The 13,832-nt window shown below is 57.0% G+C and overlaps 3 protein-coding genes across 3 annotated transcripts in view; 1 reads left to right on the plus strand and 2 right to left on the minus strand.

The window, feature by feature from the left end:
• Positions 1–677: 677 nt before the first annotated feature.
• Positions 678–2,684, minus strand: TIMM29 (translocase of inner mitochondrial membrane 29). Its single transcript, XM_028088971.2, has 2 exons — positions 2,449–2,684; positions 678–2,370 (listed from the first exon to the last, which is right to left on the minus strand). Exons 1-2 carry the CDS (start codon positions 2,540–2,542, stop codon positions 1,682–1,684), a joined length of 783 nt encoding a protein of 260 aa, XP_027944772.1. The 5' UTR covers positions 2,543–2,684; the 3' UTR covers positions 678–1,681.
• On the plus strand, positions 2,501–7,116 carry YIPF2 (Yip1 domain family member 2). The gene is made up of 10 exons (XM_028088969.2): positions 2,501–2,777; positions 2,932–2,992; positions 3,388–3,545; positions 3,637–3,717; positions 4,699–4,786; positions 6,062–6,178; positions 6,271–6,437; positions 6,515–6,697; positions 6,781–6,909; positions 6,985–7,116. The coding sequence occupies exons 2-9, from the start codon at positions 2,962–2,964 to the stop codon at positions 6,889–6,891; spliced, it is 936 nt and encodes a 311-aa protein (XP_027944770.1). The 5' UTR covers positions 2,501–2,777; positions 2,932–2,961; the 3' UTR covers positions 6,892–6,909; positions 6,985–7,116.
• A 1,303-nt stretch (positions 7,117–8,419) lies between these two features.
• Positions 8,420–13,832, minus strand: part of CARM1 (coactivator associated arginine methyltransferase 1) — a 41,450-nt gene continuing 36,037 nt past the window's right edge. The window contains exons 10-17 of the mRNA XM_028088763.2: positions 10,552–10,637; positions 10,274–10,363; positions 9,685–9,822; positions 9,510–9,599; positions 9,297–9,409; positions 9,114–9,191; positions 8,793–8,861; positions 8,420–8,620 (exon numbers count right to left, since the gene is read on the minus strand). Of these exons, the coding sequence (XP_027944564.2) occupies positions 8,478–8,620; positions 8,793–8,861; positions 9,114–9,191; positions 9,297–9,409; positions 9,510–9,599; positions 9,685–9,822; positions 10,274–10,363; positions 10,552–10,637 (807 nt within the window). The 3' untranslated portion in view covers positions 8,420–8,477. The remainder of the gene's footprint in view (positions 8,621–8,792; positions 8,862–9,113; positions 9,192–9,296; positions 9,410–9,509; positions 9,600–9,684; positions 9,823–10,273; positions 10,364–10,551; positions 10,638–13,832) is intronic.

The raw sequence follows: 13,832 nt of genomic DNA on the forward strand, positions 1-13,832 counted from the left end.
TTGGGAGTTAGTTTGAATCATGGCTCTGCCATAGCCTTGGAAAAATCAACTTTTTGAACATCAGCTTTTCCATTGTAAAATGAAGATTTTGACTTACAAGATGCTCCTGTCCCCAAAATAAGGATATAAAAATCACCATGTGTCCAGCATACCCCTAGTATAAATGGAAGGTCTAAGTACCAAAACTGAATGGCAAAACACATGAAGTCAAACATCACGACAAAAATGGTTGTTTCATGGGTTAAGTTTCTATTTTTGTTTTTGTTTTTTTTTTTAGTAATCTCTAGACCCAGCATGGGGCTTGAACTCATGACCCCAATATCAAGAGTCACATGCTCTTCCAACTGAGCCAGCCAGGCAACCCATCATGTCCTGGTTTCATTAACTAGCCACAGGCCACCTAGGTAACAGAGGTAGTCTCATTCCTCTGTTTTTTAAAGTAGGATTATCACAACCTAAGTACTAGTTTTGTATACTAACCTATTCCGTCCCATAGGATTCTGGGTTTCCAGGGTTACTGAAATACAAATAGAATCTATGATTCCATAGATAATTCCAGATCAAAAAATCCTTTTCCCTTCCAAATCACTTTAACATCACTGTCATATGTGGGGCAAAAAGGCTGTTTTTGCAAAAAGATTCCCTGTGAAATCTGTAGTCATACCACTGGCAATCTCCTGGTTTGGTATGGTTTATTGTAAAACATTACTATTTGGAGTAAGCTGGGTGAAGGGTACAGAGAACGTTTGTTCTGTTTTTTTCACTTTCCTCTGAAACTTTTTTTTTTTTTAAAGATTCTATTCATTTACTTGAGAGGGTGAGAGAGAGGGCACAGGAGCAGGGGCAGAGGGAGAGGGAGAAGCAGACCCCCAACAGAGCAGGGAGCCAGATGCAGGGCTCCATCCCAAGGCCCTGGGATCATGATCTGAGCCGAAGGCGGGCGTACCAACTAAGCCACCCAGGTACCCCTGGAGCTGTTTTTTAACTTTACTTCAAAATCACTAAAAATGCTACTCATGAAAATGAAAGATAAACTTTTCTTTTTTTAAGATTTTATTTATTTATTCATGAGAGACAGAGGAGGAGAGAGAGAGAGAGGGAGAGAGAGAAGCAGAGGGACAAGCAGGCTCCCAAGGAGCAGGGAGCCCGATGCGGGACTCGATCCCAGGACCCTGGGATCATGACCTGAGCCGAAGGCAGACGCTTAACCATCTGAGCCACCCAGGCGCCCTGAAAGATAAAACTTTTCAACTCCAAATTTAAAATGAACATCTGAATGGTCTTAGGAGAGCTTTGGAGTCACCTGACAAATGTAATTAACCTTGGTCTAGAGATTATGAGGCTCAAAGAAAAAGGCTGATGTGTGTACGTAAGGCTCATTACTAACTCCGGCAGTGATAAACGTTACACGGTCTTGTCGCTTTTGCTCTCTCCCCCAACTCCTAGACCAACGAAGACCTAGACCTAGACCAAACTCATTCTGAATTAGCTTCAGCTAACAAGGAACGAGAGGAGAGGGAGAGTGGCCAAAAAGGCTGTGAAAACCCAGGGAGAGAACACTCTGTACGTAATTTATTTCAGTCACTCTGCATTTGAGGCTCGCTCACACCCACTGCGCCATCCCGGGCAGACGGTCCGGTCCGCCAGGGCTCGGGGCCCGATCCCGACCCAGGCCTGGGTCTCATCTAGGGACTTCCGACCGCACCAGGGAGTCGGCCTGGCTCAGGGCGAGCTTGTCCTTCTTCTCCTTCTGCAAGACCTGCTCCTCCCACAGCGCCTGGTCCACCTGATCGTCCGTGAGCACGACAGGCTTGTACTTCTCATCAAAGAGCCGCTCGTTGGTCTCGGAAAGCAGCTGATGCGGCCCGACGACGCGCAGACGGGCCGGCAGGTGTTGGAACTCCTCGTCGTTGACGTCGCAGTCGCGCATCCGGGCCGCCAGCACCCACCAGCGGCCCCCGAAGCCCACGTCCAGGATCCGGTCCGGGAAGTCGACCCAGCGCGGCTGCAGGTAGCGGCAGCGGGCCTGGTAGAGGCTGGCCTCGGCGTCGACGGGCGCCTCGTACACGAGCGCGCAGGGGCCCAGGTTCACGTGGCGGAGGCGGCCGCGGCCCCGCAGCCAGAGCAGCCGCTGCACGTGGTCCTCGGAGGCGCGGTTGCGCGTGGCCGGGGCCAGCAGCAGCAGGGTTCCCGACGCGTCGAGCAGCGCCTCCTCGAAGGCCGCCTCGCTCGGCGCCAGCGCGCAGGAGGCCGCCGCGCCGCCCAGCAGCCCCGCGTACACGGCCGCCCGCCAGGGCCGAGCCCGCGCCGCCGCCGCCGCGTCCCCGCAGGCCTCGGCGTAGTCTCGGAGCAGCACGCGGGCCCAGGAACCTGAGAGGAGAGAAGCAGAACAAACAGGTGAGAGCAGGCCGCTGCGGCCGCCCCCCGCCGCCTCCCGCCGCTACGCACCCAGCCGCGTCCACACGCCCGGCTTCGCGGCCGCCGGAACACCAGACTCCTCCCGGTTTCGGGACCAAAATCTCTTCAGAGCGGCCGTCGCCATTCTCTTCCGGCCTGGCGTCCCCTTTCCGAGGAGAAACGCCGCGTATGCGAAGGAAAAGGCCCGGGAGCTTCCTGCGCAAGCGGCAACAGTGCCGGAAGAGGCTTCCCGTCGGAAGAGGCTAGAAAACGGACCGGTGGCGGATGTTGCAGTCCGGTCTGAGCGGGGTCGGCGGTGGCGGGGAGGCGGGCCGCGCAGGCGCAGAGGGCCTGGGCCACGCCGGCCGAGGGAGCCTCAGGTGAGGGGGGCGGGGTGCATCTGGGGGGCGGGGGCGGCGAGCTCACCCCCGGCTCGGTGCCCCGGCGGCCAGGCGGGGCTCGGGGCTGAGGGAGAGGCCTCGGGAGGGGCACCGAGCGGGGTTGGGGGCGGGCGTCATTGGCCTCTGTCCTCAGAGCGGGATGCGGTGACGCCCCTGAGCAGCCATGGCGGCGGCCGACGAGCTGGCCTTCCACGGTGAGTGCGGCGGCGACCCGGCCCGAGCTCCCACTCCCTCCGCCGGGCGGAACCTCCCGCCCGGGTTCCTGCTGACCGCCAGCCTGAATCCCGGTCAGCTGTGAGCACTAACCCCGACCCAGGCACGGTACCCACCCCGCACTCGAACCGCGCTCCCAGCCTGAGCTCCAGTCTCCGAGCAGAGCCTCTGTCTGGACCTGACCCCATCCCAGAACCAGCCTTAAATCGCAGGCCCTTACAAGGAGCGGGGAGCGCACCTTCCAGCTGCTCAGAATTTAGGAAGCTGGGCCCTTCAGTGGCCCCGGTTGGAGTCTTGGCCCCCAGATGAGCCTTGGGTGAAACCACATTGTCCTGACTCCCCACACATGCGTGTGTCCCATATTCCTTCTCGATAGAGTTCGAGGAAGCTTCTAATCTGCTGGCCGAGACCCCAGATGCAGCCACGGCCAGTGGAAGCGATCAGCTGACCCCACAGGGGCACGTGGCCGTGGTGGTGGACTCGGGTGGCAGCTATGGGGCTGAGGAGGAGGCCGAGGAGAGTGACAGGACAGCGGTGAGTCTGTGGCGGCCCTGCCTGCCCCCAGCCCTGCGCCCACCCTCTGCCCAGGCTGTAAGGGCAGCCACCGAAAGCCCATGTTGTGCAGCTTCTGCAGGAGGAGAAGCAGCAGCCGGGATTCTGGACCTTTGGCTACTATCAGAGTTTCTTTGACGTGGACACATCCCAGGTCAGGCCCGGGAAGCTGGTGGGAAGGGGTTTGCAGTCACGCGGGGCTCCAGCCACCATCACTGAGCCGTTCCTGGGCACTGCAGTGCTAGTGATGCCCGGGGCGAGGGGGCGGTAGAACACGAGTTCCCACGCAGGCTGGTCAGACCAACTGTGGTGCGCAGTCAGGACGGTGGTGTGACCGGGGCTCGTGGGAACACAGAACACGTGTGCTCAGGCAGGTTAGAGAAGGGCCTCCTGGAGGAGGTGAGGAGTGTGCTGAGATGGAAAGGAGAAGGAAGCCCCAGCTGGGCCGAGTGAAGGGAAGCGCGCGTTACAGGCACAGGGAACGGCAGATGTGGAGGGGCTGAAGGTGAGAACTGTCACAGGAACTACCTGTCACTTGATCTGGTTGGAGAGGGCGAGGTGGGGGACAGGCGGGCAGAAGCCAGGCCACAGAGGCCTCGCGTGCTGTGCTAAGGAGTTTGGGTTTTATCCTGAGGGTGCCGGGAAGCCATAGACGGGTTTAGAGCCGGAGAGGAATGAGTGGAATCAGCAGACGTGGTACAAGGACTGTGGAGCAGAGGCCCCAGGCCAGGGAGGGAAATAAAACCTGGGGCGCAGAACAGGGGACATAGTGGAGAGAGATGTAGGCAGGAGGATGCCAAGGACTTGACTGTTCCCCACCTCACAGTCCAGACATGTCACAGCATGACAGGCTGTTCAGGGCAGCCAAGCCAAGAGAAGGGAGAAGCAAAGAGAAAGATGACCGTCCCAGAAGAGTCCTTCAGAGTGGCAGCACACTGGGGTATTGAGACTGGCCAGGGGAAGGGGCTCCAGCCCGTCAAGAACTAGAGGGGACATCGGAGCCCTTGCAGGCAGAGGAGATGGGAGGTCAGCAAGGAAGGAGCCTCTAAGGGCAGCGCAGGAGGTCGGCTCTTTCCTCTGTGGGGGCTAAGGGGCCCCGTGCAGGCTTCCATTCTGGGCCCCACCTTGTCTCCAGGTCCTGGACCGAATCCGAGGCTCACTGCTGCCCCGGCCTGGCCACAACTTTGTGCGGCACCATCTGCGGAATCGGCCGGACCTGTATGGTGAGTGGTGGTGTGCATTCAGCCTGAGAATTCACTCAGCACATGTGGACCGAGTGCCGGTCTGTGGATTCCAGCTGAGAAGAAAGCAGGGGCACTCCCAGAGAGCGGGAAACACACATTCGGTCTGGGGAGACAGTTACATAAAAGGCTGATGAGGGCCACAGGGCTCAGAAGAAAAGCAAACAGCTTAGAGGACATTGAGTTGCCACTTTGCATGGGTTGGACAGGGAAAGTCCCTGTGAGGATGAGAACGGGCCTTTTGGTGGTGTGGATGGCAGTGAGGAGACCTAGGGGAAGAACATTCCAGAAGGGGGCACAGGTTCAGTGGTGGGGCAGTATTGTCATTGGAGTAGTGAGCTGCATGAGGTCACAGAGGTGACAGGAGAGACTGCACCGGCCTTGTAGGCCTCAGTGAGAAGGACTCTTGGTTAAGGGCTCTGAGGCTTCCTCTGGCCACTGGGGCGGTGGGGGGAGGGGGGGCAAGGGCAGATGCCAGGAGACCAGGGAGGCAGTGACTGCCATGGTCCAGGTGTGGGATGGTGGGGCCCAGCCCCAGGTGGGGAGCAGCATTTGGACTGTGGGCTAGGTCTCAGAGGTGGAGCTGACAGGATCTCCTGACCCGTCAGAGGTGGGGTGGGAGGAGAGAGGCGAGGGTGGCTCTGGGGTTTTCAACGGGGCTGCGAGAAGGATCCAGCTGTCATTTGTTGACTGGAAAGGCTGGGTGGGCTTGAGGGGAGGGCAACGAGGGTGGAGTTGGAGAGGCCTAGCTGTGCACAGGGAGATGTTGACTATAAGCCTGTGGTTCAGGGCACAGACCGGATTTGAGATACTTGGGAGACATCAGGCTAGAGGTGACACAAAGTCCTGATACTGGACGAGATCGTGGAGGGTGAACAGATGGAGAGGCTAGCTAAGGACTGTGCCATACGGCGTCCTCGTTATTAAAGGGTCAGGGAGTCACAGAGCCTGAGGAATTGCCCGGGAGGTGACATGGCAGGAGCCAGGAGCATGAAGTCCTAGAAAGCATAGGGGGAGTGTTTCCAGAAGACAGAGATGAGCTACAGCAAAGGCTATTGAAAGGTCAGGAAAACTGAGGGACTGAGAGCCAGCAGTGGATTCAGCCACCCCAGGTCATCACTGGCGATGTGGGGAAGGGTCGGAGGGGGAGTGGAGGTAGCTCGGAGCTTAGAAAGAGGCTCGGGGCCCAGCACGGTTGGGATGGGACAGGTCATCCGTCCTGGGAGCCCTGGGCTCCTCACCACGCCCTGCCCACAGGCCCCTTCTGGATCTGTGCCACACTGGCTTTCGTCTTGGCCATCACTGGCAACCTGACCCTGGTGCTGGCCCAGAGGAGAGACCCCTCTATCCACTACAGCCCCCAGTTCCACAAGGGTAAGTTAAGTGGGCAAGGCCCCGGCCCTGCCCGAGCTGGGAGTGCCGCGGAGCCCCGGGGGTGACGGCCCGCCTCGCCCCCTGCCCCACAGTGACCGTGGCGGGCGTCACCATCTACTGCTACGTTTGGCTGGTGCCGCTGGCGCTGTGGGGCTTCCTGCGGTGGCGGAAGGGGGTCCGGGAGCGCATGGGGCCTTACACCTTCCTGGAGACCGTGTGCGTCTATGGCTACTCCCTCTTCGTCTTCATCCCCACCGTGGTGAGTGTGGCCCCGGGCAGGGGGACGACAGGTGCCGCGCGGAGGGCCTCGTGGCCAGCTGCCTGTGTCGCCCCCAGGTCCTGTGGCTCATCCCTGTCCCGTGGCTGCAGTGGCTCTTCGGGGCGCTGGCCCTGGCCCTGTCGGCCGCTACCCTGGTGTTCACCCTCTGGCCGGTCGTCCGAGAGGACACCAGGTTGGTGGCCGCGGTGCTGCTCTCAGCTGTTGTGCTGCTCCATGCCCTCCTGGCCGTGGGCTGCAAGGTACCGGCGGTCAGGGCTGGGCCTCGGGGTTGGGGGTTGGTCACTGACCCCCACCAACACTGACCCCAAGGGCTTTGGTTCAGTTCTATTTCTTCCGGCCACTGCCTCTGGAGCACCTGGCGCCTCCGCTCCAGGCCGCGTCTCTGCCCCCAAAGCTGCTGCTGTCACCCACCCCAAGGGCCAAGACAACCTAGGAAGGCCCGAGCCCGCAGGTGAGGGGCTGCTCCCGCCTTTCCTCCCCAAGGCGAGGAGCCACAGGGCCGCTCCCAGGAGTCTCTCTCTTTCAGGCTCACCATGAGGGGACACCTCGGCCTGCCCTGCCCCTCAGATGATGACTGAAGGCTCCCTTGACACCTCGAGACCATTCTGCTACTTTCAGACTTTTCTTACAAAGCAAACACTTTTATTTTTTATGCAAAGGTGATTCCGAGAATTTATATAAAGGTGGGAAAGGGGCGGCTGAGCAGGGAGCCTCTGGGGTGGCTGTCACCCCCTGGGCTCCCTGCCAGGCCTTCTGCTTTCCCTGATGGGATGGTCGGGAGAGCAGAGGGGGCCACCCCAGCCTCAACTGTGCCTGCTCCTCCTGGGTGCCCAGGGAGCAGGTCCCAGGGCCTAGCCTGAGCTCCACCACAGCCGTGTTCAGAGATGTTAGAAATGGGGGGCGGGGGGGGAGAAGTAGAAGAACATTGCCTCTGCTGAAACATACATTTCCTTGTTTATTTGTTTTGTGGGGGGGGGGGGCGGAGGTCCCTGCAAGGCCCCTTCCCAGGCTGGGGAGTGACCAAAATGCCATCATAGTAACAGGGACTGGAGCGTCTACAAATGTTGAGGGAAATACACAGGCCTAAAGTGAGCTACAAGGAGAAAGGACGCCTTCTGCGATCGATCCTTGAGGTTTCTCACGTCTGCCCCAAGCGGCTGACCGTGACCCTCCCCTCCAGGCCCGGGGCCCACGGGGCCCCCTGTTCTAACCCGGGGCGGGGGCCCGCAGGGGCCGAGGACGGAGGGCCTTCCCGACAGCCGGGGTGGGTTGTACATTCAAGTGTGAGGTGAACCCTGTGGGGCAGGGGGCCTCTCGGGTCTCCAGAGGCCTGGCCCCACCCCTGTCCTAAAGACTCGGCAGGGCTGCCCCTCACCACTGAGCCTCTGAGTCGGGGGAGAGGGGCTGCTGGCTCGGCCCGGCCGGCCTGGTTTTCTCAGAGGGTCTGTGGATTGACACTGGTTCTTCTCGTAAAAAAATAAAATTAAAAAAAGCAGCATGTCACGCCCATTGTGACCAAGGCCTGGTAGTTGAAGGGGAGGCCCCACCCAGTCAGGACTGCCTTCCCCACTGGAGACAGGCGGGGGGGGGTGGGGGGAAGGACAGGCGCCAAGGGACCGGGTGGGGTGGTAGCTGCTCCCCCCCCCCCCCAACCCGCTGGGCCTGCAGCTGTCAGGCCCGGACACGCCTGTTACAGAAGATGTCAAACCCAGGTCAGGGGGGAAGGCAGGAGAGGGAAACAGGGCTCCCACGACATGATCTTGTGTAAAATCTGGCAGCGACACGCGCTCAGGGCCAAGATGTGGGTGGGCGGTGGAGTGGGGGGCGGCGGCAGCAATGTGTAAAAAAGTGTCCAAGTTCCCATAGCAAAGAGGGCTGTGACCGGTGTTTGGGCTTCTCCGGCCCAGGGGTGAAAGCCGCCCAGGCGGGGGTGGGGGGGGTGGGGGGGGTCGGGGGGTGGGTGGGCAGGGTCTTCATTTGGTTTCCTGGTGCTGTCAGTCTGTTGCGCGCTGGAGGGGCCTAGCTCCCATAGTGCATGGTGTTGGTTGGGATGGACATGGGGGAGGCCATGGAGATGGCGGGGCCGCCCATGGTGAACTGGCTGTTGACTGCGTAGTGGGCGCTGGAGCCGCTGCCGCCGCTGCCCTGGGCACCTGAGGACCCTGTGGGGGGGGGGGAGGAAGAGGGGGTGGCACAGGCGCTGAGGGGCCGGCTCTGCCCCCCCCCGCCCACCCAGACCCGCGGCAGAGTCAGAGAGAGCGAGCGAGCAGGTGGGTGGCCCAGGGGTCCGCACACTCACAGCTGCGGGACCCCGCTCCCACCACCCACCATTACCTTGGACAATCCCCGTGCTCATTATGGAGCCCATCCGGGAGTGGGTGTGATTGACAATCCCCGTGTTGGCTGCGCAGCAAGAGGGAAGGAGGAAGGAAGGGAGACGGCGTCACCGCCCCCGGCCCGGCCCAGCCCGGCCCGGCCCAGGCTCTCACCCCGGGGGTGGGGAGGGTGGGCGCAGTGGCTGCAGAGTGAGGCAGAGAGAACAGCAGGGCCTCCGCTGGGGGCCCCCCCGGAAGAGGAGACCGCGGTGCAAAAAGCCCAAGTCCTAGAGAGCTGTGGCCGCCACCGCGCCGCTCCCAGACCCCAGGGGACGCTCACCTAAAGGAATCAGGTTGTTGTGGCCCACACTGGAGCCGCCGGCAATAACACTGCTCAGGTCGTAGGCGGTTGGCATCCCTGTGCACAGAGAGGGCCAGGTCAGGGCGTAGCAGACCAGGTCCTCCGGGGCAGAAAAGCCCCAACAGGGAGCGCCCCGGCCCCAGCCACACAGGGGCCACTCACCGGCCACAGCCATCCCACTGCTGAGGTTGTAGGTGCTGCCCGTGTTCCACATGTTCTCCGAGGGGGACGTGTAGTGGGAGCCCGGCGGGGGCGAGGGCGTCGTGCCTGTGTATCTGCAGCACAGACCGACCAACCAGTGGGCAGGGCTGAGATGCTGCGGGTCAAGAGGGGCACCCCCCCCCCCCCGCCATTCAGGCTGCAGGCCCATCCTACCTGAAGAAGGGGTTTTTCAGATCCAGGAGGTTACTGGATTTGGAGCCCGTCTGGTCTACCTGGGCCACAATACTGATGTCATAGCTCTGTCTGCAGAGAGGGCAGGGGAGGACGGCCATGAGCGGGCTGGGGGGACGGACCCCTGCCTCCCCCCGCCCCAGGGGGCAGCTCACACCTTTTGTTGGCAATGAGCAAACATGTCCCTGAGAGCGTGTCCCCGGCCTTGGCGAACAGTGGTGACTGGAACAGGCAGCGGACCTGGTACCAGTGGGTCAGGGGCTCCGTCGGGGCCGTGGATAGCCACACGGTCATTCTGCCAAGCAAGGACAGGCACACGTTTGACCAGGCTGCAGCCACCACCCTGTGCACCTTGAACTCTTCCCAGGCATTTCTGATGGGTCCCCTGGGGCCCTGGAGCTGAGACAGGCTGGCTGCCCAGGCGTCCCAGGCACACACATGTGCACGTGCGCCCGCACACACAGATCCGCAGCCATGAGGGGCCCACTCACTTGACCTCTGTGCCAAGAGACAGAGACCAGGTCCCGTAAAGGACCGTCACTGAGAACAGAGTAGACACCCCCTCCCACAAGAGTCTCTGGCTCAAAGGGGGAGCTCTCACTGCTTTTGGGGGGGACAGGGAGCCTAGAGGAATCCTATCATGTTCTCCCAGCCCCCAGCCAGGCCTGGGGGGTCACAACTGCAGGGAAGCCCCTGGGACCGGGGCAGGGAGGAGCACGCAGCATGCTTTGCACCGTTGCACTCACATGGAGCCGATGAAGGCGACATCAAACCAGAAAGCCAGACCGTGAACTAGCCCAGAATGCAGCATGTGGAATTTGAATGGGATTTCTATCCTGGAAGGCAAAGGGCAGTGATTGCTGGGGAAGCCAAACAGGGACTGCCAGGGGAGAAGAGGGGTGGCTGGGTGCAGTGTCCCGGGGCCCCCGCCTGCCCGCCTTGGGGCAGGAGGCGTGGGGGAGTCTGTGCTGGCCCTAGACCCAGCAGGAGCCAGGCTTAGCAGGAGGGGCATGGGTGCTGGTACCTGTGCAAATCTCCTTCTTTGGCTTCTAAGAAGTTCACTGTGTACTTGACAGACTTGGCCATCAGGATCCGGATGTCAAATGTGTCCTGGGAGAGACCACAGTGTGACTTGGCTTCAGGCACGGAGGCCAGCTGGGAAGGGGAGAGCTCTTCTCCTCTCCTGTCTGGCCACAGCTATGAGGCCATTTGGCTAAACCCAGTTTGCCATTCTCAGACATGCTGGGGGGAGGATGAAATGGTTCACCACCATGGAGGCCAATTCGGTGACGGCTCTCAATCATTCATATGCATTAGAGACGTGGCAGTTCCCCTCCTGGGAGTTTAACCGACACATATATGTGCACGTATACAAGCTCACACCGGTAATTAGACACACTCTGGAAACCATGTAATTAAACCGCCAATGTCCCATCCATAAAAGACTGAGAAAGAACGAAGAGGGGGGAAGGATCTCTGGGATGAACTTAAGTTAAAAAGCAAGTTGGAGAACTGTGTGCTGACGTCCACACCCAGCCATGACGGAGGCTTGATATCAGACTAACACTCCGTGAAGAACTGTATGAGCCGAATAAAATAACGAAAAAAAAAAGCCTAGTTTGAAAGTACTGGAGAGTAACAAGAGCAGCCTCAGCTTTGGGAGCCAAGATCCTAGAGAGATGTTCTTTCGCCTCTGCCTTTCCCCTTGGGGCAGGACCTTCTGGCGGCCTCCCTGGATGGGGAAAGCAAAATGGGGGCTCAGGGTCACCAAGGCAGCTAGGATTCAAGAGATCAAGAAACAAAAGGAAAATGCAGAAACATGAGGTGGACGTTCTGTGGCATGCGCCAATTCCTGAGCTGCATGTGAGGTAGGGCTGAGAGGCAAAGGAATCAAGCAGAAAGCCACTTACAAGATGCTGAAAAACTAAGGAAAGGTTCAGCTGGGCATTGGTGCTGGGAGGCTGGGACGAGGAGCCCCGTGAAGCATCCACCAGGCTTGCACTGAGACCACTGAAGGCTAGGACCTAAAGCAGCAGTTCCCAAAATGTGGTCCCTTCCAGAGTACTCTCAAGGTCAAAACTATTTTCATGATAATACTAAGATGTTTTCTGCCTTTTTCTTTGGCTCACTCACCTGTGATAGCACAACCGATTGAACACAGAAGCAGAATCCAAATATCTTCTATTAAGCCAGAAATTAAAGAGATTTGCAAATTAAAAATGCCAACTGTGGGGCATCTGGGTGGCTCAACCGGTTAAGCGTCTGCCTTCAGCTCAGGTCATGATCCCTCCGTTCTGAGATCAAGCCCCACACTGGGCTCCCTGCTCAGCGGGGGGGGGGCCTGCTTCTCCCTCTCTTCCCCGCTCATGCTCTCTCTTGCTATCTCTGTCTCTCTCCAATAAATAAATAAATGAAAATCTTAAAAAAATGCCAACTGTCCTCACTGAAAAGTTTTTGAAAATCGTTTTTTTCTTAAAAATACTATTTATGGGGCGCCTGGGTGGCTCAGTTGGTTAAGCGACTGCCTTCAGCTCAGGTCATGATCCCAGGCTCCTGGGATCGAGTCCCGCATCCAGCTCCCTGCTCAGCAGGGAGTCTGCTTCTCCCTCTGACCCTACCCCCTCTCATGCTCTATCTCATTCTCTCTCTCAAATAAATAAATAAAATCTTAAAAAAAAAATACTATTTATGTTGGGGCGCCTGGGTGGCTCAGTCGTTAAGCGTCTGCCTTCGGCTCAGGTCATGGTCCCAGGGTCCTGGGATCGAGCCCCGCATCGGGCTCTCTGTTCAGCGGGAAGCCTGCTTCTCTCTCTCCCACTCCCCCTGCTTGTGTTCCCTCTCTTGCTGTGTCTCTGTCAAAAAAATAAAATCTTTAAAAAAAAAATACTATTTATGTTAACATTTAATGGGTTTGTTATTTTAAAATAAATATTTTTTAATTTCTTGGGCTTAATTTTTTATTTTTTTAAAGTAGGCTCCACATCCAACGTGGAGCCCAACACGGGGTTTGAACTCACGATCCTGAGATCAAGACCTTCGGTGAGATCAAGAGTCAGATGTTCAACTGACTGAGCCACCCAGGCGCCCCATCTTGGGCTTAATTTTTAATACCAAGAGATACTGACAGTATATCAATAGCTAAAACACTAACAAAAGCTCTTTGGGATCCTCCATTTTTAAGAATGTAAACAGATCACCTGAGACCAAAATGCTTAAAAACCACTGCCTTACAGGGAAGCCAAGAAATACCCCAGCAAAGTCAAGTCTGAAAAGTAGCCTCTAAATATGTCAAATGCCTGATAGGACCAAGGTGATCTATCTATATGGCTAACTGAGAGGAAAAACATCATCCAGAGCCTCCATATTTCATTCTGGCATCCAATAACCAGGTATACTAAGAGACAGAACCAAAGGATGAGAACCGAAACCTAAGAGAGTAAATAAAAAACAGAAATACACTTAACACTTACCTACATACTAAAAGTGACCAGAAACTTACAGTATGTATGAGGGGAAAAAAGGTAGAAAAAAATGAAGAATTTCAGAGAACTGAAAAAAGAAATAAGCAAAATGAGATCCTAGAACTGAGATTAAGAATTAGAAAACCAGCTTAAACAGCAAAGAGAAGATGAACTGGGAGATGGATCAGTAGGAAATATGAAAATGAAGCAATTAGAGAAAAAAGGATGGGGGTGCCTGGGTGGCTCTGCTGGTTAAGTGACTGCCTTCAGCTCCAGTCATGATCCCAGGGTCCTGGGATCGAGCCCCACATCAGGCTCCCTGCTTGGCGGGAAGCCTGCTTCTCGCCCCCCCCCATTTCCCCTGCTAGTGTTCCCTCTCTCGCTGTCTCTCTCTCTCTATTAAATAAATTAATTTTTAAAAAAGAAAAAAGGATGGAAAATGCAGAAAAGAGTGTAAAGAATCATCTGACACAAAGTTCCCACGAGGAGAAAGAGAATGGGGCAGAGGTAGTGTTTAAAGAGACAGTGCCCAAGAGTCTCCCAAAAACTAGTGAAAAGCATCAAGTGGGGGAAAACAATATACCTTAACAAAAGACAACAAAACAATTCAAAAGAAACAACATTCAGAATAAATTTTTAAAAAAGATGATAAATTTATACCCATAAAGATCAGTAATTACATCAAATGTAAAATGGTCTCAATGTTGTCATTAAAAGACAAAAAAATGTCAATCCGGTTAAAGAACAAATCCCAAATATATGCTGCTTACATGAAACAAACCTTAAGTAACAAGGACACAGAAAGGTTGAAAGCAGAAAGATGGAAAAACATATACTGTACAAA

The sequence above is a fragment of the Eumetopias jubatus genome, unplaced genomic scaffold (genome assembly GCF_037043125.1).
Source record: "Eumetopias jubatus isolate StellerSeaLion01/CBP00866 unplaced genomic scaffold, mEumJub1_p1.0 scaffold_1, whole genome shotgun sequence".
NCBI lineage: Eukaryota > Metazoa > Chordata > Mammalia > Carnivora > Otariidae > Eumetopias > Eumetopias jubatus.